The 24387-nt window shown below is 45.0% G+C and overlaps 1 protein-coding gene across 1 annotated transcript; it reads right to left on the bottom strand.

Annotated features, from left to right (window-relative positions):
* SNX15 (sorting nexin 15) lies at positions 1-22523 on the bottom strand. The gene is made up of 8 exons (XM_066582946.1): positions 22365-22523; positions 18873-18908; positions 14714-14834; positions 12667-12782; positions 12418-12595; positions 9493-9633; positions 3464-3691; positions 1-1969 (listed from the first exon to the last, which is right to left on the bottom strand). Exons 1-8 carry the CDS (start codon positions 22461-22463, stop codon positions 1863-1865), a joined length of 1026 nt encoding a protein of 341 aa, XP_066439043.1. The 5' UTR covers positions 22464-22523; the 3' UTR covers positions 1-1862.
* Between the last annotated feature and the right edge of the window lie 1864 nt (positions 22524-24387).

Here is a 24387-nt window from a genome sequence, read left to right as displayed (position 1 = left end):
TTGTGAAACAAAAAAAGGAAGTTTTACTTTTACAAATATCAGTGTCTGCATGGAAAACAAAAGCTAGTTTCAGTTATGGTAGACACAGTTGCATAAACTATGTTGCTTCCATTCTTATGCAAACCTGTGGATGCCTGCGTCAGTGTCATTCTTGTATAAAGGGAAGTTGAAACAATACCTCTGCAGCGCCACCTATTGGAAGGCAGCATTCCTGCAAATGAATGTCAGACTTTTCAGACCAGCCTTATTATGGTGACTGGGAATTGTTAGCCAAGCAAGAATCCTACTGCACACTGATGAGGGGCAAAAGACCCCGAACAGCCGTCTATATATGATAGTCTGGCTTGGCTTACAATTCCCAGTCATTGTTATAAGGCTTGTCTAAAAAGTCTGACATTTTGCATAATTTCCCAGAGGACCATAAATGGTCTTAGAAGTCTCCTCCCTCACCTTCTAGGTGCTCTCCTTAAAGGGGCTTTCCAAGGAAATATTATTGATGACCTCTTAAAAGGTAATCAATAGTTGACCGGCTGGGTTCCGTCGCTCGGGATCCCGACTGATCAGTTGAGCGCATGCTGTCAGCACCACAAATACACAGGGGTCGGAGCGGAAGCCTTCCTGGCCCTCCTTCTTGTATGTCCACTCGGAACTATATTTTTTGCCAGGCTTTTTGTGGATACAACTCTTAGGAGCTGTAGTCATAAATTACAATTTGATGCTTTTTAAAAGGTGCATTTGTCCAAAATGTACACATTTACAAGAACAATAGTTTAAAAGGACAGAATTCAATGTGTACAGTCACAAAACATAAAATTATTGTGCAGTATGATGGATGGATTTAAAACCAACCAAAAGAGATACAAAAGAGTAAACTTTACAGACACCTCCGGCAGGCAAAGATATCACATGATACTGAGAACCAATGCGAATGGCTAAGTTATGCATAATGAAGTAGTGATACATTGTTACGACCCATCATACCAAATCAGATCAATGCAATAAAGCTCTTTAAAAAATGAGGGATGTGAATAAGAGGACTTTTGGGATAAAGTAAGGACCTGTTCACATCTCATCATTCATACTCTTGGGTGAGCCACCTTAGGCTGCCTATCCATGACCAAGGTGGAATATCACTGCAATCGCAGCATGCCGCGATTTGAATCCTGCGAGTGGAGAATCGCTATGATTCTTCACCCGTGGACATCAAGCTGCACTTTCCATAGTTCTCCTATGGAAAGCGTTCACTGCGTTACCCGCAGCCGGATTATCGCCGCGGACAACGCAATGACAACTCGCCCCGTGGACAGAAGGCCTTATTCTTTCGGACTCAAAATGCTGGAAGTGAATGGAAAACTACGTAAAAAAAACACCTATTGGTAACCATTTTAAGTAGGTTTCATCAACAGCAGTCAGTGGTTCCATCTAAAGGCCCAATTTTCAGGGATTTAGACATAAAGGCGAACAGAACCTTAGACTGTATAGGAAGGTGAGATGTGAAGAGGCTCCAAGAAACACATATTGTGCTTTAGTCACTCGGTTTCAGTCTCTTTTGAAGAGGATCTTCCAGTTATGATGCCAACAAGTATTACCAGGTAAAGAGAAACTTCTAGTAAGTAAACATCAAAGCACATTTGTGGAAGGAGCGTTCCATATTAGCAGCGAAGTCCAAGAGTTTTTCAAACTGCGGTTTGCAGACAAGTGAGAAAAATATAAAAAGTAATGGAAGCACTTGGTTCTAGATTCCACTGTGGAATAAGAGCTCCTTTGTTCTTGGTCAGACAGAAATTGCGCAATTTTTTATCTTGGTAATTCCAAAGAACGTTATTTTAAAAAGTTACTTTGTATCAGATCCGGGGACTTGATTATTCAGTGCTGCCATCCATGTGGACCTGAAAAATTTGTTCTGCGCGATGAAGATATTCCGCCGTTCTGCGTCTCACAGCCTCTCGTCTATCTGGAGAGCGGTCGTCTGGTAGAAGAAAATAATACTGATGTGGGCGCAGTACTGCTATATAAAACGGTATATGTTCTAGGATTATACATTTTTATTTCCCCCGCCCCCTCCCCTCAACACATTACCCAGCGTGATGGAGAGACCAGTATCTTCCAACTATTACATCACTCATGAATTACAGCATTTCTTGGCTTTTGTGTTTTTTTGCCCTGTTTATATTTTTTTCCCCGAATCTGCTGTATCAGGAAAGCTCCCAGCACATACACCAAATATAGTCATAGGCCCCTCATGTACCAAATGATTGTTTTGGGTACATGGACCATAGGGATGTAAATCAGTAAGTTATGCTGAAACTTTTACCACAAACTATGCATGGATCTACTCAACTCCTTCTGCAAGACACATGGGGAGAGGAAATACATGCTACCATTACGCACTAAATGGGAAACCACTAGGTAACACTGACATGGAAAAGGACTTGGGGATTTTAGTTAACTAAGTTTAACTGGAGCAACTAGTGTCAGGCAGCTGCTGCCAAAGCAAATAGGGTGCATCAAAAGAGGTCTAGGGGCACATGAGGAGAACATTGTTCTTCCTCTTCACAAGTCACTGGTCAGACCACACATGGAATATTGTGGACAGTTTTGGACACCGCTACTTAAGGAGGACATATCAGAGCTTGAGCAGGTACAAAGGCGGGCAACTAAAGTAATAAATGGAATGGGTGGACTACAATACCCAGAGAGGTTATCAAAATTTGGGTTATATACTTTAGAAAAAAATGGCTGAGGGGCGACCTAATAACTATACATAAATATATCAGAGATACAATACAGAGGTCTCTCCCATCATCTATTTATACCCAGGACTGTGACTGTAACAAGGGGGCGCCCTCTACGTCTAGAGGAAAGAAGGTTTCTACACTAACATAGAAGGGGGTTCTTTACTGTAAGAGCAGTGAGACTATGGATCTCTCTGCCGGAGGACGTGGTGATGGCAAATTCGATAAGAGTACGAGAGGGACCTGGATGCCTTTCTTGAGCTATACAATGTTATATGTTAGAATCACTAATAACGTCAGAAGGGTTGGTGATCCGGGGATTATTCCGATTGCTGGATTGGAGTTGGGAAGGATTTTCTTCCCTTAAGTGGGGAAAAATGGCTTCTACTTAATTGTTTTTTTCTTGCCTTCCTGTGGATCAGCATTGGGGCAACAGGCTGAACTGGAGGGACATATGTCTTTTTTCGGCTTTCGATACTATGTTACTATGCTCTATAACAGAGCAGCATGTTCAGCATATGGATTAGGCAGCATGTTCAACATAACAGATTCCCTTTAAAAACCTCAAGCCAGGTAATTAGGGGTTCTACTAATGGTTGTGGCCTTCATATTTGCTGACTATAAAAGCAATGGCGGCCATAGGTGGACTCTATGGGTGGAGCTCCGGTCACACAAATCGGCCATTCTATAATACTTGGCAGGGTTCCTTGCACTGATAACTCAGTTACCTTTCACTCCTTTTAACAAGATATCCACAGCATTTCTGAAGAGTCTGAACGCTTCTGGGTATTCTCCAGCGGACTCGCTCTCCATGGCTTTCTGCACCTCAGCTGTGGCTTGTGAAATATACAAGCCTCCGTCTTCTTCACTCAGAGGAAGGCCCGGCGTCAGCTCCTCCCCTTCACACCGCAAGGACAACAGGTTCAAGGAGGAGTCCGGCGATGTACCGTCTACATCTATGACAATACGAGACGTGGCTCCGATTATACACAGTACAATCATATGGAAAGTGACCTGTGCTTCCCATTGCTTCGTGCAGCCTCATATACATTGTTACAATGTAGACGCACAGACAAATCGCTGAACAAGGAGGTTATCGCGCTAGCTTGCCAATTTCATCACTATTTTTATATCTTTTTTCTACTACTAGAAAGGGGGTGGAGCATACAATTTATTAAATTTTTTGGAGGGCAGGGAGAGAAAAAAAATCAGTTCTTCCATTTTTTAATACATTAATTATGCTTTTTATTTTAGGTTTTCCACTTTTACTTAGAAATGATCATCTTTTTTACATCATTGCATTCCAAGTGCCATAACTTTATTTTTCCATAGATGGAGCTCTGTGGTGGCTTGTTTTTTGTGTGATGTGCTGTAGTTTTCATTGGCACCATTTTGGGGTACATACAGCTTTTTCTATTACTTTTATTGTATTTATTTGGGAGGCAACATGAACTAAAGGTTGTTTTGTAACACTTTATTTGTTATGTCCCTGTAGGGGACTTGAACCATAAAAACCTATGATAATGCATTATCACTCACAATAGCGATCACAGGCCATGGCAGGCCCGGACCTCAGTGTATGAGGCCGACTATCATTCACAGAAGTATAAAAAGTGCATCTTATACTCTGAAGAACACAGTATATGCGAGCTGCTGGAAGCATCTATTCAGCTGACTCAAAGAATGGCCTAAATAGCAATTGTAAAAATTAGTGCAGCACAATTTTTGGTATTGTTGCATATAGAATAATCTCAGCCTCCTGCTGCTTTCATAATGAACAAGAAAAAAAAAATGTTTTTTAATTTTTAATTTTTTAACACATGCTAGTGGTTACTATCAGTTAAAAGCTGCACTAAATTTCAGACATCAATCTTTATTCATTCATGCATTTATTTTCAGACCCCATGATATACAGTTTGAAACTAGAAGCAGGTTGCAGACTTCTCATGTGTCCCTAACAAAGAGGGAGTCAGAGCGTCTGAAAAAGAGGCGGCTTGAAAAAGATTCTCTAGGCTCACCACATATCTAATTTGTGGAGCGCACGCTCTCTCTTGGATGAACTGTGTTAGGGGCCTTTTAGACAGGGCAAGTGTTGGGCAAACGATGCCCAACATTCGTCCCAGCACATAGTGGCTCCCGTGCACCTACACGGGAGCTAGTATCGCTGAATCTAAGCGGGGCGGCGGGAGATTTCTCTCCTCATGCTTCCCCGCCCCTCTCCATTGACTTAACATAGCGGCCGTGCAATAATGAACGGCCGCTATTTAAACTGAACGATCAGCTCATCATCCATTGTTTATGCTGCATAATGAATGGCAGCTATGTTATGTCAATGGAGAGGGGCGGGGAAGCATGAGGAGAGAAATCTCCTGCAGCCTCACCGCCCCCCTGCTGGCTGCTCTGTGAGCGAGCCAGCGATACTAGCAACAGCATGGGAGCAAGGACACACAGGGGCGGGCATCGTTTGCCCTACACCTGTGCTAAAGCTGGGTTTACACGGGATGAAAGGAAGGCAGGACAATATCCTCATTGGGATGATAATCTGATACCACCTTAGGGAAGAAGGAGGAAGTGGGGTGTAGAACTACTTTATCCTGTTGAAAAACGGTGAACGGAGATTTGGCCAACAAGGTCGCCAACTTGGAAATCCTACAGATAGAAGTAACTTCTACCAGAAAGGCCACCTTGTAGGTCAGAAGGCATAGTGGTACCTTAGCTAATGGTCCAAAAGAATGGGACTGAAGTGCATCCAACACCAAATTGAAATCCCAAGGCGGTATAGGAGATCGGTATGGAGGGACAACGTAAACAACCCCTTGCAAAAAAGTACATATGGCCGACTATGAGGCTAGTGGGCGCTGGAACAGCTGCAAATATCTGACCCTTCAAGGAAATGGAACTCAAGCCCATATCCAGACCTTCTTGTAAGAAGGACAGAAGGTAGGAGAGAAAAAAAAACGTATAGTGGGAAAATTGCAATGTCCGCATCAAAGAAAAAAAACGCGATGATAGAAGGTAGGTTTGCTTGCCTTTATCATGTGTTGAACGACTGGTTCCTCAAAACAAGGTGCTTTCAAGATCGCAGCTTCAACCGCCATCCCATTAAATGAAGCATGGGCAAACTTTGGTAGAAGAGGGGGCCCTGTAAGAGAAGGTCATCTCGAAGTGGGAGGTGCCAGAATGTGGACCAACATGTCAACGAGATCTGCATACCATGCTCGCCGAGGTCAATCTGGAGGACTACTGGAAGACTTTTCATTGTGTACTTGAGAAGACGCTGGATTAATGGGAATAGAGGAAAAATGTATGGGAACCAAAAACCTGTCCACAGGATTACTAGTGTGCCCACTGCTTGAGCTAGAGGATCCAGATACCTGGCTACGAAGGATGGTACCTTGTGGTAGATCCTGGATGCCATCAGATCGACATCCGGACAGCCCCACCTCAGGCATATCATCTGAAAGACTTTGAGATGTAGCTCCCGTTCTGCTGGATTGTCTGTCTCCCAATTCAGAAAGTTGGCTACCTCCAGTATGTGTTTTGTTATTTTTTTCTCCCTTTATTTCTACCCACAGAGATTCCACCTGTTCTTCTCCTACTCCTATATCCTCCCGTAGGCAGAAAGACTGATCGCCAAAGAGAGCAAAAACAACCCGAAACTATTTTTCAACTATATTAACAGCAAAAGGATTTGCAGGGAGAGCACTGGCCCTTTAACAAATAATGCAGGGTAAATCATTGAAGATGATGGAGGGAAGGCAAATCTATTAGATAGTTTCTTTTCAAGCGTATTCACAAACGAAAAGTAATGCCACACGAGATGCAAGGGAATAAAACGAACCCCTCACAAAATATGTCATACCTAACGCAAGAGGAAGTGAGGAACTGATTAAAGAAGATTAAAATCGATAAATCGCCAGGCCCAGATGGAATACACCCAAGGATACTAAGGGAACTAAGTGATGAGATAGCTAGGCCGCTATATCTAATATTTCTAGACACTATCAAGACCGGCGTTGTACCATTGGATTGGTGCATTGCCAACGTGGTTCCAATTTACAAAAAGGGGACCAAAAGTGAGCCTGGTAACTACAGGCCAGTAAGTCTCACTTCAGTAACGGGAAAAATTTTCGAGGGGCTTCTGAGAGACGCCATTGATGAGTACCTCAAGGAGAACAAGGGAATAACTCCTCACCAGCATGGATTCATGAAGGGTCGCTCATGTCAGAAAAATCTGATCAGTTTCTACAATGAAGTAAGCTCTAGGCTGGACCTGGGAGAATCCATTGATGTCGTATATCTGGACTTCTCTAAAGCATTTGACACCGTGCCGCATAATAGGCTAATATACAAAATGAGACAGCTCGGATTGGGTGAAAACGTGTGTAATTGGGTAAAGAATTGGCTCAATGATAGAAAGCAGAGGGTGGTAATAAATGGTTCACACTCTGATTGGGCCACAGTCGCTAGTGGGGTGCCACAGGGTTCAGTATTAGGCCCCATTCTGTTCAATATATTTATCAACAACCTGATAGAGGGGCTGCACAGCAAAATATCAATATTTGCAGATGACACACAATTATACAAGGTAATTAATAGAACAGAGGACAATGTGCGACTACAAAAGGACCTGGATAAACTGGGGGCTTGGGCAGAAAAATTGCAAGTGAAGTTCAATGTTGATAAATGTAAGGTTATGCACATGGGCAGCAAGAATGGATGTTACCAATATACACTTAATGGGGTACTGCTAGGGAAAAGTGATAAGGAAAAAGACCTGGGGGTACTAGTGGATTGTAGACTAAACTGGAATAACCAATGCCAGTCAGCTGCTGCAAAGGCAAATAAAGTCTTGGGGTGCATTAAAAGAGGTATAGGGGCGAAGGACGAGAACATTATCCTTCCATTATATAAGGCACTTGTCAGACCCCACATGGAATACTGTGTACAGTTCTGGACACCGGTGCTCAGGAAAGATATTACAGTACTGAAGGGGGTTCAAAGACGGGCAACTAACCTAATACATGGAATGAGGGGACTGGAATACCCAGAGAGGCTATCCAAATTGGGATTATTTACTCTAGAAAAAAGAAGGCTAAGGGGCGACCAAATAACTATGTATAAGTACATGAGGGGACGATACTAGGATCTCTCCCATGATCTGTTTATACCCAGGACTACGACGGTAACAAGAGGACATCCGCTACATTTAGAGGAAAGCAGGTTTCATCACCAACATAGAAAAGGGTTCTTTACTGTAAGAGCAGTTAGACTGTGGAACTCTCTACCGGAGGAAGTGGTGATAGCAAAATCCATAGAGGAGTTTAAAAGGGGGCTTGATGTCTTTCTGGAGAGGAAGGATATTATAGGTTATAAATCTTAGGTTAATTGTTAATCCTGGTATACAGGCAGGTAGGAACTATTAGGGGTTGATCCAGGGATTAGTCTGATTGCCATTAGCGAGTTGGGAAGGATTTTTTTTCCCCAAAAGAGCTAATTGGCTTCTGCTCTTGTTTTTTTTAACCTTCCTCTGGATCAACAACACAGGAGGATAAACAGGCTGGACTAGATGGACATTGTCTTCATTCGGCCTTACGAACTATGTTTTCTTTTTGTTCGGCCCAAGTCCCATGCACTGAGGAATTCTGCAGTGTCCCCCCCCCCAGCGGAAGAGGCCGGCGTCCGTGGCAAGTACCTGCCACTGAAGGGGCAGAAAGAAACGCCCTAGCCAGACCTGTGGGGATACCAGCCACCAAAGTGCATGCCGAGTTCGTTGAGAAATATGAATCATTTGATCCAAGGAGCCCATGGATTTGTCTCACCTCGAGAAAATGGTCCACCACATAGTTCGAACATGAAATTAACCGAACGGAACTGCCGTGAAGGAGGAGATCATTAATCCCAGCACTCTCATGTAGTAGCAAATGGACAACAGACTCTGTGTTATTAGAGCGCAACCCGATCCTGAAGTTGGCTCCGCTTCTCTGGTGGCCCGAATTGTGTAAAATTAAAAAAAAAAAAAGTTCTGGAAAAATACAGTCGCAGTAAGGGAGGAGAGACGCCTTGGGATGGTTGATCTAGCCTAACCTACAGACTCTCCAGGTTGATTGCCTGGGGCCGAGAATATCATCAAGTTACGGAAGCTAAGCTAAAAAACTGATTAGCGTCGTGCCTGCAGGGAAAATAAAGCTAGTGCCACTTTCTGTGGCTTAGTGTTCACCTGCTAGTGGCAGTAGCTATACCCACGGTCAAAGACTTGTCCTCCAATGATACAGACGAAAAGCCCATTCTTGGCCTCAATAAAGCAAAAGAAAATTGTGCAAATAAGACTTGAAGTATATACAGTATTTTCTTTGGTAGCGTTATATCTGAATTCTAGGAAAACCCATTTTTAAAAATTCACTAATATAAACTTTGTATGTAGGAGTTGTTAATCATATCACAGTAGCTGATCTTGGAGTCAGTCAGTATATATAGAGTAGGTTACCATAAATCATGACCTATAGATGGCCCACGATGGACAATCATCCATATAAAGCTCATCATCATAAGTAGACTGTTTTCTGTGATGCTACAGGGAATTTGATTTCCCTTCCTCGATCTTATTCTGGAACATAATGACTCACAAAGGGCAGGATTCTCATAATACATAGAGATCACTGAATTGCTGTAAAATAAATTTCCTATAATTACAGATCAGAGTAACCAGTAGGGTCACAGTGTTAGCAGTGGTGTATGTATACAAGACATTGGATACCTTCTGCGTAGCAAGGGTCAAAGAGTGCCAGGTCATTCGGAGCCAAAGTTTTTGGAGCTGGAGTTGGATTTGCCGCCTCTTCCTCTTCTGTCTGGCAAATATCCTCGCTCAGATCAAACAGCAAATCAAACGGACTTGGTTCTGCAAGAAATATCAGGGTTTGTCTGGTGTAAGAAACCATTTCTGCAAACCCCTAGTAGGGCTTGCTGAGGTCACAAAAGAGATTCTGGCATTCAAAAGCGCCATATACTAGTCAACATAAAGAACGGGTAAATATCTTAACCCTTTCCAATCCAATCTGTATCCTGGTTTTCCTAGGGGGTTTACTCTTTTTCTGCCGTTATACAACAGCGCTCTCTGCTGGCTAAAGCCAGTACAGCATGAGGTGACACATTGGATAGGCTCCAACAGCAAAGAGGCTGGCAATATACAGTAAGAGAACCCCGACGGACGTCTTCCAACATCGGAGCTGTACAGCCTTAAATCATAATATCTTCAGACGTCAGACAGTGGATTGGAAAGGGTTAAAAGGGTATTACAGTATCAGTTGTATGAGTTCTTTGCGGTTTAGCACTGTTCATTAGAAAATACTGTTTTGTAATGCGCTGTACACATTAGTGCGTCCTTTTTAGGACAACAAGCAAAAATCTTTAACCCCATGAGGAATTGATACCGAAAGTATATTGGCAAACTCTATATTTCTTGATAGAACGATCAAGCTTGCTGAAAATGTCATCACTGCCTCGGAAGGAAGTGCACTAATACGTCATAGATGAGTCCGGCAGCTTGGTGTGGATGGTCCACCTCACAGTACCTGTGCCCTTAATACAGTCAACAGGTGAGATAGCAGTAGATACCAATTAAAAACTAACAGGAAACAATTTACCTTCCTTTCGACAAAAAAAGAAATGCCAACTATAATCTTATTGTTTGCTATGGGCAGCACCGCTGCAAGAGCCTCAAGTGTAGGCCTAAACAGTGCAGGAGAGGGGGCCATCTCCACTTTTGAAGCCAATGTCTTGGTCACAAGATGCCAAAAGCCTAAAGATTATGTTCCCACAGGACAGATTTGCTGCAGATTTTTCAAAGTGTATCTGCTGATAAATCTACAGTGGCAAAAAAATGTATCAAATGGTGCATTTTTTGTTGCAGATCCCAATGCAGAAATGCTGTGGATTAGCGGCTGATGACATAGCAAAAGGTGAAAATCCACAACTAGCAAATAACAAGCTGCAGATTTAAAATCCGCCCCACATGTCAATGCCGGTGTGTATTCCACATAATAAAGAGGACATCGGTATTAGTGTATCTTGACGCCACCAGGAAGCTAGGGGCTTGACAGGAGAAACGGCCCTGTCACACCCCCAGCTCCTGATAGGGTCAAGCTTTGAAGGTCCTAGCAGCACACTGTACATTGCTTGCTGCCGTCCCTGGAGCCTAAGCCTCATGTCTACGGGCAAAAGAAGAATTAAAATCTGCAGCGGATTTTAACTCTTCTCCTGCCCGCGGATCCGCATGCCATAGGGATGCATTGACCACCCGCGGGTACATAAATACCCGCGGATGGTCAATAAAAGGGATTTAAAAAAAAAATGGAGCATGAAAAAATCTGGACCATGCTCCATTTTCGTGCGGGTCTCTATTGAAGCCTATGGAAGCCGTCCGGATCCGCAGGAGACAAAATTCGGAATTTACTCACCCGCTCCGGTTCTTCCCTTCGCCGCGGCGCCATCTTCTCTCCGTCGCGGCCGGATCTTTTTTCTTCGGGCCAGCGCATGCGCGGGGCGCGTCACCGACGTGCCCTGCGCATCCGCCGGGCCGAAGAAAGAAGATCCGGCCGCGACGCAGAGAAGATGACGCCGCGGCGAAGAGAAGATCCGGAGCGGGCGAGAAGTAAGTTAATTCTTATTTTTATGCCTCATGCCCGCGGGGCAGGAGGGACCCGCTATGGATTCTCCATGCAGAATCCGTAGCGGGCCTGATTTTCCCCGTGGACATGAGGCCTAAGAGCTGTAAGCAAAAAAAGGGAAACCATCAGCCTAATCCACCAGGGACGGCAAAAAACAATGTACAGGCTACACGTGGGAGTGTGAACGCTGCTCGGGTGCGCGGCTTCTCTGCTATGTCTCCCCGCCGCATCGGGGATGAGCTTTCATAGACGGCCGTTGGCTGTTTTTTCTGTTCCGGCGGCCAACTACCTGCTGCCACCATGCCGGATAGTGTGTTCTTCCTTACGGCGTGTCCCCAGCGCACAACAAATGCCGATGGCCTGGCGCGCCCACAGACTATCCTGCTGCAGTTCCCCGATCCTCTGTCATCCCTGCAGTGGGGCTGCTGTGTGCGTGCGCCGGCTGTCAGTGGCTCTCCCCCACGCGCTGCGCTACCAGCTGCGGCAGACATCTTTATATTGCACTGGGGCAGGGCCGCTTCTGCACTGCAGGAGAAGGTGCTTCACTGCTCTCTCTCCCCATTGTATTCTCGCCTGGGGCTGCAGTGGCGCTTCACTGTCCTTCCAGGACCTACAGGCTTGCCAGCTGAACAGGCAATCAGGGACAAGGGGGCGTCAAGATACACTAATATTGATGACATCTATTAAAATCTCATTCATGTGGCTAGTAGTGTAAATGTTGCAAGTTTTCCACGTAGAAATTCCCATAGAAAATCCACAGCATTTATACCCCATTGGGAACATATCTGAAGTTTGTGTAAAACTTTTTCATCCCCCCTTTCACTGTCAGCTCTTGCAAAATTAGTAGGAAGCATAAACACAAGTATCTCTGCATGTTAGAGTATCAATACCATTGCTACAAAATGACACATGTGGTATAAAGCAGCGGACAACTAATAGAAAGAATCGATGTAGACTATGGTGAGGAAAGGAACGGTCACATGATAGTCTATACACTATATAGTCCTTACACTTACCACTACTGATGGTATCCTCGATTTTGGCCAACTCTTGTGTCTCAGTCTCATCAAAGTCATCGGATTCCTCTTTCAGTTCTGTAGAAGAGCTTCTTACTACTTCTGGGATTAAGGGAGGAGGCAGCACTACTGTATCGGATGAGTCCGGACCATCTGATCGCAGTGTAACATCTCCTGTCTGGTGACCAGACACAAGAAACATTGTAAACCGCCAGTCATGAATTATTAACCTGTTCTTGAAGATCTTACCCTGAAAAACTCCTTCAGTTGTGGACTATTATTGAGGGCTGGGATGTTCACGGTGAACCTCAGAGTATCTTCTGCAGCCTGCCTTCGTTCTTCTATCACAGGAGCTTCAAAACGTCCTGGAAAATGTGAAGCACAAATACTAAAAACACAAGTATATACCGTATACCCAAATCATATATGATAACACTCACAAGTACAGTACAGCAACAGTTGTAATCGTTATTACCAGTCACGTGGAGGGTGGAACTATTCCAGCTGCATTACTGTTCAGAACCTGAGGGGGCAGTATATGCCATAGTCACATAATATTAATATAATAATAATCTTTATTTGTATAGCGCCAACTTATTCCGCAGCTGGTCAAACCAGGGACTCATTCCGATTGTAAGAACTGGAGCCAAGAAAGAATTGTGTTACCCCTAAAATGAGGAAAACTGGTTTCTATTTGATCAACTGATGAAAGGACAAAGACAAGACAACAGATAAAACACATGTGCTCGTAAAGAACAGAATGCAACCGTACATGGGGGGTTTCAGATCGCAGCTGAGTTCACGCAAATATGATATGGCTGCGTGAATCTCGGATTGCGAGTGTCTTCCCAAAGGGTCGGTGTTTTTTTTATTGTTTCACATATGTAGCTGAGGTGACTAGGGTGTGGTTATTGGAGATCGCATCTTACCACCCTGTCTCATCCCAGTCTATTTGTTTGATTTTTGTGAACGCTTTTATTTTTATTTAGTTGGTTCAACTTGATGGAATAGTCAATCAATCAACAACTAGATCAATTCAAAATTCAGAATATAGGGTTCGATGCATTTCTGTCGGACCTTCGACTTATCAAGAACCGTATGGTCAATGATCTGAGATATATTATTATGTCTGTCTATATATCAGTCTAGCAGACATATGTTAGATGATATCAAAGAAGATTTGTCTAGAAAGTTGATATCAGTGTGAACCGAAGCACTTACTAGTATCCCCTGGTCTTCTATGAATAGAAGATTAAAAATCTCAGGGTTAATGTACGATACTAGATAGTGATTGTATCTCCCTCGTTTGGTAAATATCAGACCAATTGTTTGACTCGTCTCCTGATGATCAGAGACCGGTCAGACAAATTGTTGAAATTGCTACTTTCAGGCAAGATTCACTTAGTTGCCCTAATTGCCTTGAAATTGAAGCCTAAAGCTTACAAAATTCAGCATAGGAAAGAGGGTAATACCCCTTAATCTAGGTCTCGATCTATATAGATAGTCTTGCCTAGATACCCAGATTTAGGGTATAAAGGCTGAATAGAGAGCGTTTCCTATTAGGCTAAAGGTGAGAGAGAGAGATGATGAGGTTTTCTTCTGAATCAACATTACATGTCACTAGGCTGAATTAGATGGATTTCTTAAGCCTTAAAATCTAGGTTACCATGTTTATTGTAGGGCAGGTGTAAGGGGCTACACAATAGAGCACCAAGATGGCTGCTCCAACTTGAACTGAGCATGCTCTATGGGAACATTCTAGTGAGATGATGTCACTGAAGTGATGGGAGAGTTTTTGACACAACAGCACCCCGCATCCGCAGAGAATTTCACACAGTGATATCACGTTCGACTGTGTGAAATTAGCCTTAAATGCATAGTATTATGGCTTATGAATGGTGGATGCGTTAAACAGATGGCTAACAGGGGCATTTGTCACCCACAAGATATAAAGGTACTTGTTCAACGGATACATTTCTTTACAGGATGCCATCATATCTTATGCATGACATAGGATGATCCCTATGGTCTCATCTTGCTTTTCGCGCCCAAGCAGTTTTTTTCACAGACGATGGATAGCAGCAATGAAACTAGCGCAATACATAAAAAGCGTTAGACGTCAGTCACAACCGCCATTAAACGTATCCGGCAGTTAATTTTCCGGAAACACACTTTAATGGAAGCTATTAAGCACCCGAGTCTGTACCATAGCCTTTTAGCATGCCAGACATATTCAGATTTCATAGCATGACAATGGCACCGCGGCATTTCACGAGAGAGACTTCACTTGACTCACCAAACACCTGAGCGCGGGGGAATGGCGGGAATTCCTGAGTGCGCTGGAAGAGATTTCTATGGGTATATGAGAGCTCTCCATGCAGTTTCTTAAAGTCGCTGTAACGTTTCCAAACCACAATCTGAAAGACAATATTCCGTTATACCATCAGATAAAGAAGAAGAAAGTAGAGGGATTGTTGCGGGGAGTCAGAGAACAATAACCTGAATGTGCGATACATTATTTTATACACTAAGGCCCCCTGTCCACGTCTGAGGTGGAATATTGCTATCAATATTCCGCCACGTGAGAACAGGGCAGGATCACTGACAGGTCTGATAGATAGGCTAACATCGGAGAACCGCGACAATCGCAGTGTGAGGGTATATGTATATATTGCCATATGTTTTTTATGCTTTATACCTATATGCAAGTTCTATTCAATTCCAAATGAAAAAAAACTTAATCTGTCGCCTTACATCAGATATTCCAAAGGCCTTGCCAGGCAAAAACAAAATGTATCTTAAAACCCAGCAAAGGAAGAACCGGACACAAGGACGTGTGCTTGGCCGTTTTCCCAGAAGCGCCATATCAAGATGTTCAACTATGCATCTGAACTTTCACTGTCTTAGGCCGGAAATCCGGACTTCCCATATATGGTTATGAGCCCATCACCCATTCCTGGTGATGAGACAAAAGGGTATAAGATCTCATGTAATCTGTAATAAAGCGCGAAGCGCAGCCATGTCCCCGTGTGAGAAACTATACCAGACCTCCGTGTGGTGTTTTCTTCTTACCGCCGGCAGCGGGGCAAGTGGGGTGGGCCTGATTGGTGCTGTACTTAGAATTACCCTGACAGCAGCATAACGCAATTTAAATCCCACGAGTGGACAATCGCTATGATTTGGGTCGACCGGGCTCAGGATGCCCTCAACAGACCATTAGTAGAGAGGATCATCTAATCATCTAACAAGCACCTCCAACTGTTTCATTGTCCACCATTGAGAGATTAATGGCACCGGCGTTACAGGCCCCTGTGTCTGTCAGAACCATTTCCAGGCACTTGGCCAAAGGACATTTGGTCTGATGGTGCCCTTTACATGTACTGTCATTGACACCCGTTGATTGTCGCCTCTATTTGCAGTAATGTCATGAACGATAAAACTGGACTGCTATGGAGTGGAACCAGGTTGTCTTCAGTGATGAATCCAGGTTTAGTTTGGGCACTGATGATGGCCGTGTTTGTGTCTGGAGACCTAGGGGTGAGCGCCTTAATCTTGCCTTTGCTGTGGAGCGGCACACTGCCCCCTGCTGGTGTGATGGTCTGCGGGGCTGATTGCATACAACAGTCAGTCACCTCTAGTAGTGGTACGAGGGGCAATAACAGCTCAGAGATATGTTCAGGACATCCTGCAGCCACACGTGTTCCTCTCATGGCGGCTTCCAAGTGGCATTTTCCAGTAGGATAATGCTCAGCCGCACTCACAAGGGGGTCACAGGAATGTCCCCACAACATTATCACACTTTCGTGGCCTGCCCGGTCGCCAGATTTATCGCCAATATAACATGTATGGGTCCATCTGGAGTGCCAACTTGGACAGCGTACAAGTTTGCACGATCTACAGGCTTAGTTACAGCTAACATGGAGTGATATGCTGCAGGATAACATACAGCACCTGTATACCTCCATGCCCACCTGTATCACATCTTACATCCAAGCTAGGCGGGTACAACAGGGTACTAGAGCCTCCATGCCCACCTGTATCACATCTTATATCCAAGCTAGAGGCAATACAACAGGGTACTAGAGCCTCCATGCCCGCCAGTATCACATCTTGTATCCAAGCTAGGGGTGGTACAACAGGATACTGGAGCCTCCATGCCTACAGGCTGCTGGGAGCTGATAAAAGGACACTTTCTTCTAAACAAATTACAAAGTTTTCCTGTGTACAAAAAAAATAATAATTCTGATTATGACTGATATGGCATCATTTTATGATCTGTGGAGATCTGATCTCTGGATCCCCTACCAATCCTGAGAATATAGAGGTAGCAGCACTGGGTTAGTTCTGCTCAAGAATCCAGGTTAGCCTCTAAATTATCACATGTTCACCCAGGTTTCTTTTTGGAGGTAGGTACTCTTCCGGTGTTTATTCCATTAGCAATGGAACAGTAGATACAATACAGGACATACAATGCGTTTCGGAGGGCTTACTGACAATCTGCCTCCTTTCTCAAGACGATCAGAGACAGTATGAGAGACTTCTTATAAATGGCCTTCGCTATATATATATATATATATATATATATATATATATATATATATATATATATATATAACCTTTCACGTCTGGTCAGGCATGTGCACTTTTGCTCGTGCCCGGGCACATACGCACTTCTGGTCGCCCATTTATAAGAAGTCTCTCATGCTGTTAACATGTCTCTGTAATATCTGCTTAAGAAAAGAGGCAGATTCTCAGTAAGCCCTCCAAAACGTGCAGCATTTTCTATATTGTATCTACTGTCCCATTGCTAATGCAATAAACACCGGTAGAGTACCTACCTCCAAAAAAGAAACCAGGGTGAATGTGTGAGAATTTAGAGGCTAACCTGGATTCTCAAGCAGGTTCAATTATGTTTGCGTACCCCTCATTCACATAAGTAAAAACCTTATACCTAAACCCTATTCATCCCCCACCCACACACTTACGAGCGCTGGGTTTTGTAACCTTTTTTCCTTCACTGTTTTATCCTTGCATAGTAGTTACCCGGCCACCCTCTGTAGCGCGGCGCCGTTCAGGTGACTGGGAGCACGTCTGTGCAGGAAAAACTTTAGAAGGTGCCACAAAGCTAAATCTGCACTCCATTCTTCGGATCCTTGGCGGTCCCATGGGTCGGACCCCCACCAGTCATAAAGTGATGGCTTACCCAGTGATATGCCATAAATTTACTGTGATAGACATGATGATTAGTTAGTATAAAATGTCTATTGATTTGTATAAACCAAATGTATTATGCTATTGTAATGACTTTTAACTTAGTGGAGGGTAATGGCCACACAATCTCTTCATGGTATTTACTAGACAATGGGATGGTGAAGATGTGTGGTGTAATGTTAGCTGAGTACATAAGTTGCACAAGCAGCCTCTAAGAGTTAAAGAGGTTGTCCCGCGCCGAAACGGGTTTTTTTTTTTTCAACCCCCCCCCCCCCCCCCGTTCGGCGCGAGACAACCCCGATGCAGGGACCTAAAGAAAGCTTACCGGTGAAGATGGCCGCCGGGATCCTCTTCCTCCGTGGACCGCAGCTCTTCTGTGCGGTCCATTGCCGATTCCAGCCTCCTGATTGGCTGGAATCGGCACGTGACGGGGCGGAGCTACACGGAGCCGGCATTCTGCACGAGCGGCTCCATTGAAGAGAGCAGAAGACCCGGACTGCGCAAGCGCGGCTAATTTGGCCATCGGAGGGCCTAAAATTAGTCGGCTCCATGGGAACGAGGACGCTAGCAACGGAGCAGGTAAGTAAAAAACTTTTTATAACTTCTGTATGGCTCATAATTAATGCACAATGTACATTACAAAGTGCATTAATATGGCCATACAGAAGTGTATAGACCCACTTGCTGCCGCGGGACAACCCCTTTAAAGGTCATAGTGTTATATGTATACTTGTCCAATACTGAGTGTTTACCTAGCCCTCTTCCACCCCCCTATACTGAAGTTAGTTAAATAATGAGTTGACAGGCACACAGAAATGCCTTCAGCTAGGACAAAGTCCACGCTACATCAAGACTTGAGGAAGGGTGGGCAGAGAGGCGGGAGATTCTATATGATCCGACAAATGAGAATCTTATATGTTACTGATGTAATCTGTTGCACGCCCATTAAAGGGCGGTTATCATGTGTTATAATAAAAAGCCTGAGCCTCTACACAGTGTAGAGACTCTCCCGGTTTTAGACCAGCATTTGTGTCTGATCTGGTCGATGATGTGTGCACACTATACAATTTGGAAGCTACAAAATACCCCGAAACCTGCTGGAGAAAAACCATAATCCAGATCATTACAAGCTGGGAATAACTTTGTCCAGTGCAAGTCTAAGCTGGTGTAGATACAGTGTTACATGCGTGTGCAGCGACCAGACATCATAAAGCGAACTGCGGTGAATAGAATTGACAACGTACCTCTTTAACATCCTGAGGGTTCTTCTTCGATATAAACTGTAGATAAACGGAAAACGTAAAGATTATACGGTCAGACATAGAAACAACGAGGGAGCACCATCATTACTTCAAAAAGTTAGTTTGTTTCACAGAATTTTTTAAAGTTGTTTTTCAGTCCGCAGTGTGACCGACATTCGTAAACCGTAGTATAAAGATGGCGACTGCGACAGTGTAACAACATTACGGTTGGGGTGGGGCCAACCTCTGCTGAAACACAAAACTAAGGTATCAAAGTCCTTATGAGATTTTTCCTGTATAGAGTTTTCATTTAAAAGACCTAATGCACATCACATCAGAGGTTGCTCTAAGGGCCTCCGTTGCAGACCACGCTAGCGTTACTGGAAGAAAATAGCGCAGCATACAACTATTTTTTTTTTTTACAGTAAAATGTTGCATACAGACCCCACTATAGGAAATGGGGTCCAACTGGCAACACTGGCGTTCAGGGAACTCACACTGCTGTTGTTTTCATTGTTCTGCTCCTATAACCATGCAGAACAATGGAAATGAGAAACGCCCACACGAACTTGGGGTATGTTCGCATGGCAGAATCGCTACGGAAGGGCAAAAGCCGCGTGAAGATTCGCATTAAAAAATATGGCAGAAATCTGCAGATTTGTATGCAGAAAAGTCCACCATGTGAAGATACCGTAAGGATGAGTGGGGTGGGTGAGGGTCTAGAGTGATGCCAGCACTTACTAGGATGGGACGCCGCTTTATGGGGTGTTCACAGATCACTGATTTGCTGCAGATTTTCTGTAGCTGGGATAAATTTGCAGCAAATTCACACCACATGGTGCAATTTTTGATACACATTTTGGTGCAGATTCGCTGCGGGTTTTTTTTCAGTTGCAAAAATCAGTTATGTGTGAATTCTTACACCCCCTCAAAGCCGGCTTCACACAAACGTAATCCCAATTGTGCGAGCCTTGGTGCATTTCATCGTACTTTTTCTGCCCACTGGGCATATTAATTTGTCTGCGGCAAACAATCGCACCGATTGAAATGGCTAATTAGTTACAGATGTGTTCTTTTTTCAGAGCTATTACGCAGAATTCACGCATTACCTTGCGTATTGTGCAAACATCTGTGCACCCCAGATTGACTTCTATGGGGACCTATCATGCGCAAATATGCAAAAAATAGAGCATGTTCTATATTTTTTGCACGACTGAAATGTGTGTTCAAAATACAGAAATGTGAATGAACTAAATAAAACAGGTGTGTATGGCGCACCCAAGTAGGTCCCATTCTCCATGTATGGCGCACCCAAGTAGGTCCCATTCTCCATGTATGGCGCACCCAAGTAGGTCCCATTCTCCATGTATGGCGCACACAAGTAGGTCCCATTCTCCATGTATGGCGCACCCAAGTAGGTCCCATTCTCCATGTATGGCGCACCCAAGTAGGTCCCATTCTCCATGTATGGCGCACCCAAGTAGGTCCCATTCTCCATGTATGGCGCACCCAAGTAGGTCCCATTCTCCATGTATGGCGCACACAAGTAGGTCCCATTCTCCATGTATGGCGCACACAAGTAGGTCCCATTCTCCATGTATGGCGCACACAAGTAGGTCCCATTCTCCATGTACGGCGCACACAAGTAGGTCCCATTCTCCATGTACGGCGCACACAAGTAGGTCCCATTCTCCATGTACGGCGCACACAAGTAGGTCCCATTCTCCATGTACGGCGCACACAAGTGCGCCTGCGTGAAGCTGGCCTTAAGGGCATTTTTCAAATATCTGTAATCATGAACTGAGGAACCTTTTATATGGCAGAATTGTTCTATAACACAAAGTGGAATTTGCTGAGATGTAGAACTTTCCCCACCTCGCTGTTCGGTTCCATCCAGAGACGGAGGCGGTCGGCTGCAGGGATTCCCCTTTCCTGCTTTCCAAATGGGGAATCCCCAGCAGAGATGTGAAACCGATATAACTGGACATGAGATCACCCAGTCCGCCGGTGGTCTACTTTCAGCAGCATGATGTCTGGGAAGTATTTCTAAAGTCATGAGTTATTCGGCATCTCCCTCCCGCCTGACCTCCAACCATGTGAGGATCAGCTTGAAGTCAGACGACTATTTGTTCTGCATCTCACATTCAAGATTACATGAGCTCAAGTGTGAAAGCCTTCAGTAAAGCCAGCAGGAGAGGCTTCTTACAGCTCCTGCCGCTCCTCTCAAGCTATTAATTAGGGATAACCCTAGTTAAGAAGTAAGGCTACCGGCTGGGGTCCTCCGGTCACGGTCAGCACCGACATCTTGTAGGTATGAACTGTGGAGGAGTCGGAGTCAGCTTTGGATGGAGTTGGGAGTTAGTAAAAATGTACCAACTCCAACTTTAAAATAGCCCCTTAATGGCCGTCCATACGTCTTTTTACGGAGGTCATTAAGGAGCTCTATTCTGATGCACGAGCCTTTTTACGAGGCTGCATGAATACTGACGCAGGTCTCCTGTACCCGTAGTAGCGGGGTCTCAGCTGTCTGGTAAAAACCGACACCCGCTTCAACGGCGGGGACCAGAGAAACTGTCTTGTCAACCTTTTACATTCTGCGATCAATAGAACTGCAACATGTACAAGGCTGACAGAAGGAGGGGGCTACCTCTGTCACCCACTGGATCCCTGCGATGGGATTATGGGGTCCGGATGGGTAGCCATGGCACCCAGAGGATTGAAGATGGGCTTCGGGTTTGCCATGTATAGTCGCCTATGAGGCTCAGCTTCTGGGGGAGCTTCATAGGCAATATAATATACTGCTACGTTGAAGTATTGTAGTGTATTAGATAAAAGATAAGAAATTGTGAACTTCAAGTCCCCTAGTGGGACTAAAGTAAAAAGTTAAAAAAATGTGCAAAAAAAAATAAAAGTAAAGTAAAAACATCAAAACGCTACCTTTACCTCCATTGCTACTGGTAGCCACTCATAGGGGACGTCATTTCCACTGGGGGACTGCCAGCATATGGGAGACCACATATGGCTGCATATGACACTGCGCATGCACACGGACATGTGTATCACACACACACACACACACACACACACACACACACACTCACACGGACATGTGAAGTGTTTTTTGTTGTTTTTTTTGTAATTCTCCGCTATGTGTATGAAAACGCTGCCCTCTCGCAATGTATAGCATAACAGCGGGCTGGGGTTCTCCAGGTTGGATGGTTGTACTTGGTGACATAGGATGCCGGGCTGCAGTGCAGTAATGGACACTCTTACATGTAGGAAGTTTCTCCTGGCCAGGTGATGCAGCAGGGAGTGTCACCTCCAACCATGCCAGCACAAGAAGTGGCAGCAGGGCACTGCCCAGTATCAGTCTGACAGTATATAAGTGCCCCCCTCGTCCAGTAACACAGCCCTACGGTTTCTGCATGATCTCCCCGCAGACCCTACCACCCACACAGCACAGTGGGGGAGAACACTGTCAGCTCTGCTACTTACTTCAGCTATGACCTTGTACTCGGTATATCCCTTTAGATGCGTTCGGGTTTCGGTCACATGATACCTCCGGTCATACTGATCCCGTACAGCCCGGGACATTATAGAGGAGGTCGCTGTCACTTCTGCCCCTTTAAGAAAGCAAAGCCTCAAATGATGAGGAGCATGCGCAGTGCATGGACGCTGCCAACCAGCACGTAAAGCGGAAGTCACCCGCCGCCAACCAGGGCCATGCGCGCTGCTGATAGGGACGCTGCCTCTTCTTGGTGACCCCAATCATTTGGCTGGGCCCTTCATCCCCCAGTAATGGAGCTTTACTAAAGGATGGCATTCAGCCGGAAATGGCTGCTTAGTTACAGGCTGGAACCCTTTTAGGAGTTTAACCCCTTATTGACGGCCAATATGCCTTTTTACTGACCTCACTAATGGGCTATAAACCTGCATCTACATCTTGCTAGGGTGGACTCTCGCGACCGTATTTGTGTGCGCAACAATGCAGTAAGTAGAACCTGTTGATTTCAATGGGTTCGTTCACAAGCGCGTATTTTGTGTGCACAATTGCGTCATGCAAGAAAAATGTGCAGCACGTTCTATTTCCTGTGCAGGGACATAATTATGCTAATTAGCCATCTCAATGTAGTAGACCATGGCGGCCATTTGTTTACAATTGTGCAAAAAGTACTTTTAAATTCTGTTGCGCACGGAAATACACAACACCGATGCACAAAAACGCATACACTCGTGTGAATCCGGCTTTAAAGCCTCTCGTACGGTCACTGCATATTATGGGCGCAGTTTTCACGCATTTAATACGCAGTGCCAAACTCCCATAGACTTTAATTGTACGTCTCACACATAAAAAAACGAATCGCAGTGTTCTCTATCTTGGTGCGGATTGCGTACACGCCAATATAGTGTGTGGGGATTGCTGGCACATCACATATATGCATGTTATTGGATACTTGTCACGTCACACAGCAAACCATGCCCCTCTGAGAGAGGCCCAAGGCGTTGGCTTGGCTTACTACTGACGGCCAGGCTCCTGCTGTAACCACCGGGGACCAAGAAACTTTAGATCCTGGCAGTTTAAGGCCGGTCTAACATCGGACACCCACGCGGACGATCTGCGGTATTCTGCATCCATTACAAGAATAAGACATTCGCATATCCGCTCATGACTATTGCGATATCCGCTCGCGGAAATAAAACCACAGCATGCTCCATTTTTTTTGTAGATTCCGCACAGACGGCTTCCATTGAAGTCAATGAAAGCCGTCCGGCCCACGGCCCATTCGTAACTAACATTGCGGAAAAAGAAAGATGTTTTTAAAATTCTGTACTGTGCATGTTGCGACCATGTGCAATACAGGAAGTGAAAGGTATGCGCAGAGGCTGGCCGGGGACAAGGCCGGATTCCGCTGCGGGCTCCTGCATGCGGAATCTGAAACGTCCGTATGAGACCGGCCTAACCCCTTACATGCCACAATGAATGCCAACTACCGTATGTAAGCAGGTGACAGGGGGAGAGGCCTCTATCTGTCACCCAATGGCACCCCAAAGTGCGATCGCAAGGTAACTATGGGTTCCCATGGCAGCTGGAAACCTAAAAAAAGGCCTCCATATCTGCCATGTAACTAAGCCTATTAGACCCCGCCTCCTGCAGCCTATTAGGCCCCACCTCGAACGATCACATCTTCAACTCCTCTTAAGGCCCCCTGCACACGGGCGGAAATTCCGTGGCAGGATTTCCCGCCCGTGGAAGATGCCATAGGATTGCGTTAGAAAACGCAATCCTATGCAGACAGTCGCGATTTGTCCGTGTAAAAATTTTGCGTGGAAAACAAATCGCGGCATGCTCTATTTGCACAGAAATGTCCCCCCCTGGCCGCTCGCTGGGTGGCAGCCGACACATCACAGAGCCGGAGCAGGTGAGTGCTGCGCTGGTTCCCTCGGGCTCGGGTCCCGCTGCGAGAATTCTCGCAACGGGATCTGACCAGGCCGTCTGCAGGGGCCTGAGGGACTAAAA

This window comes from Eleutherodactylus coqui, chromosome 11, assembly GCF_035609145.1.
Source record: "Eleutherodactylus coqui strain aEleCoq1 chromosome 11, aEleCoq1.hap1, whole genome shotgun sequence".
Classification (NCBI taxonomy): domain Eukaryota; kingdom Metazoa; phylum Chordata; class Amphibia; order Anura; family Eleutherodactylidae; genus Eleutherodactylus; species Eleutherodactylus coqui.
This window is presented reverse-complemented; position numbering and strand designations above follow the sequence as displayed.

Bases quoted from the DNA above. Each gene is read 5' to 3' on its own strand.
- SNX15 (XM_066582946.1), bottom strand. From the start codon at position 22,463: ATGTCCCGGGCTGTACGGGATCAGTATGACCGGAGGTATCATGTGACC. The intron at 9,634-12,417 runs GTAAGTGTAAGG...TATTTCTTGCAG, and splicing joins CGAGGATACCATCAGTAGTG to AACCAAGTCCGTTTGATTTG. The intron at 3,692-9,492 runs GTATCCAATGTC...GTATTGTCATAG, and splicing joins TGACCCTTGCTACGCAGAAG to ATGTAGACGGTACATCGCCG.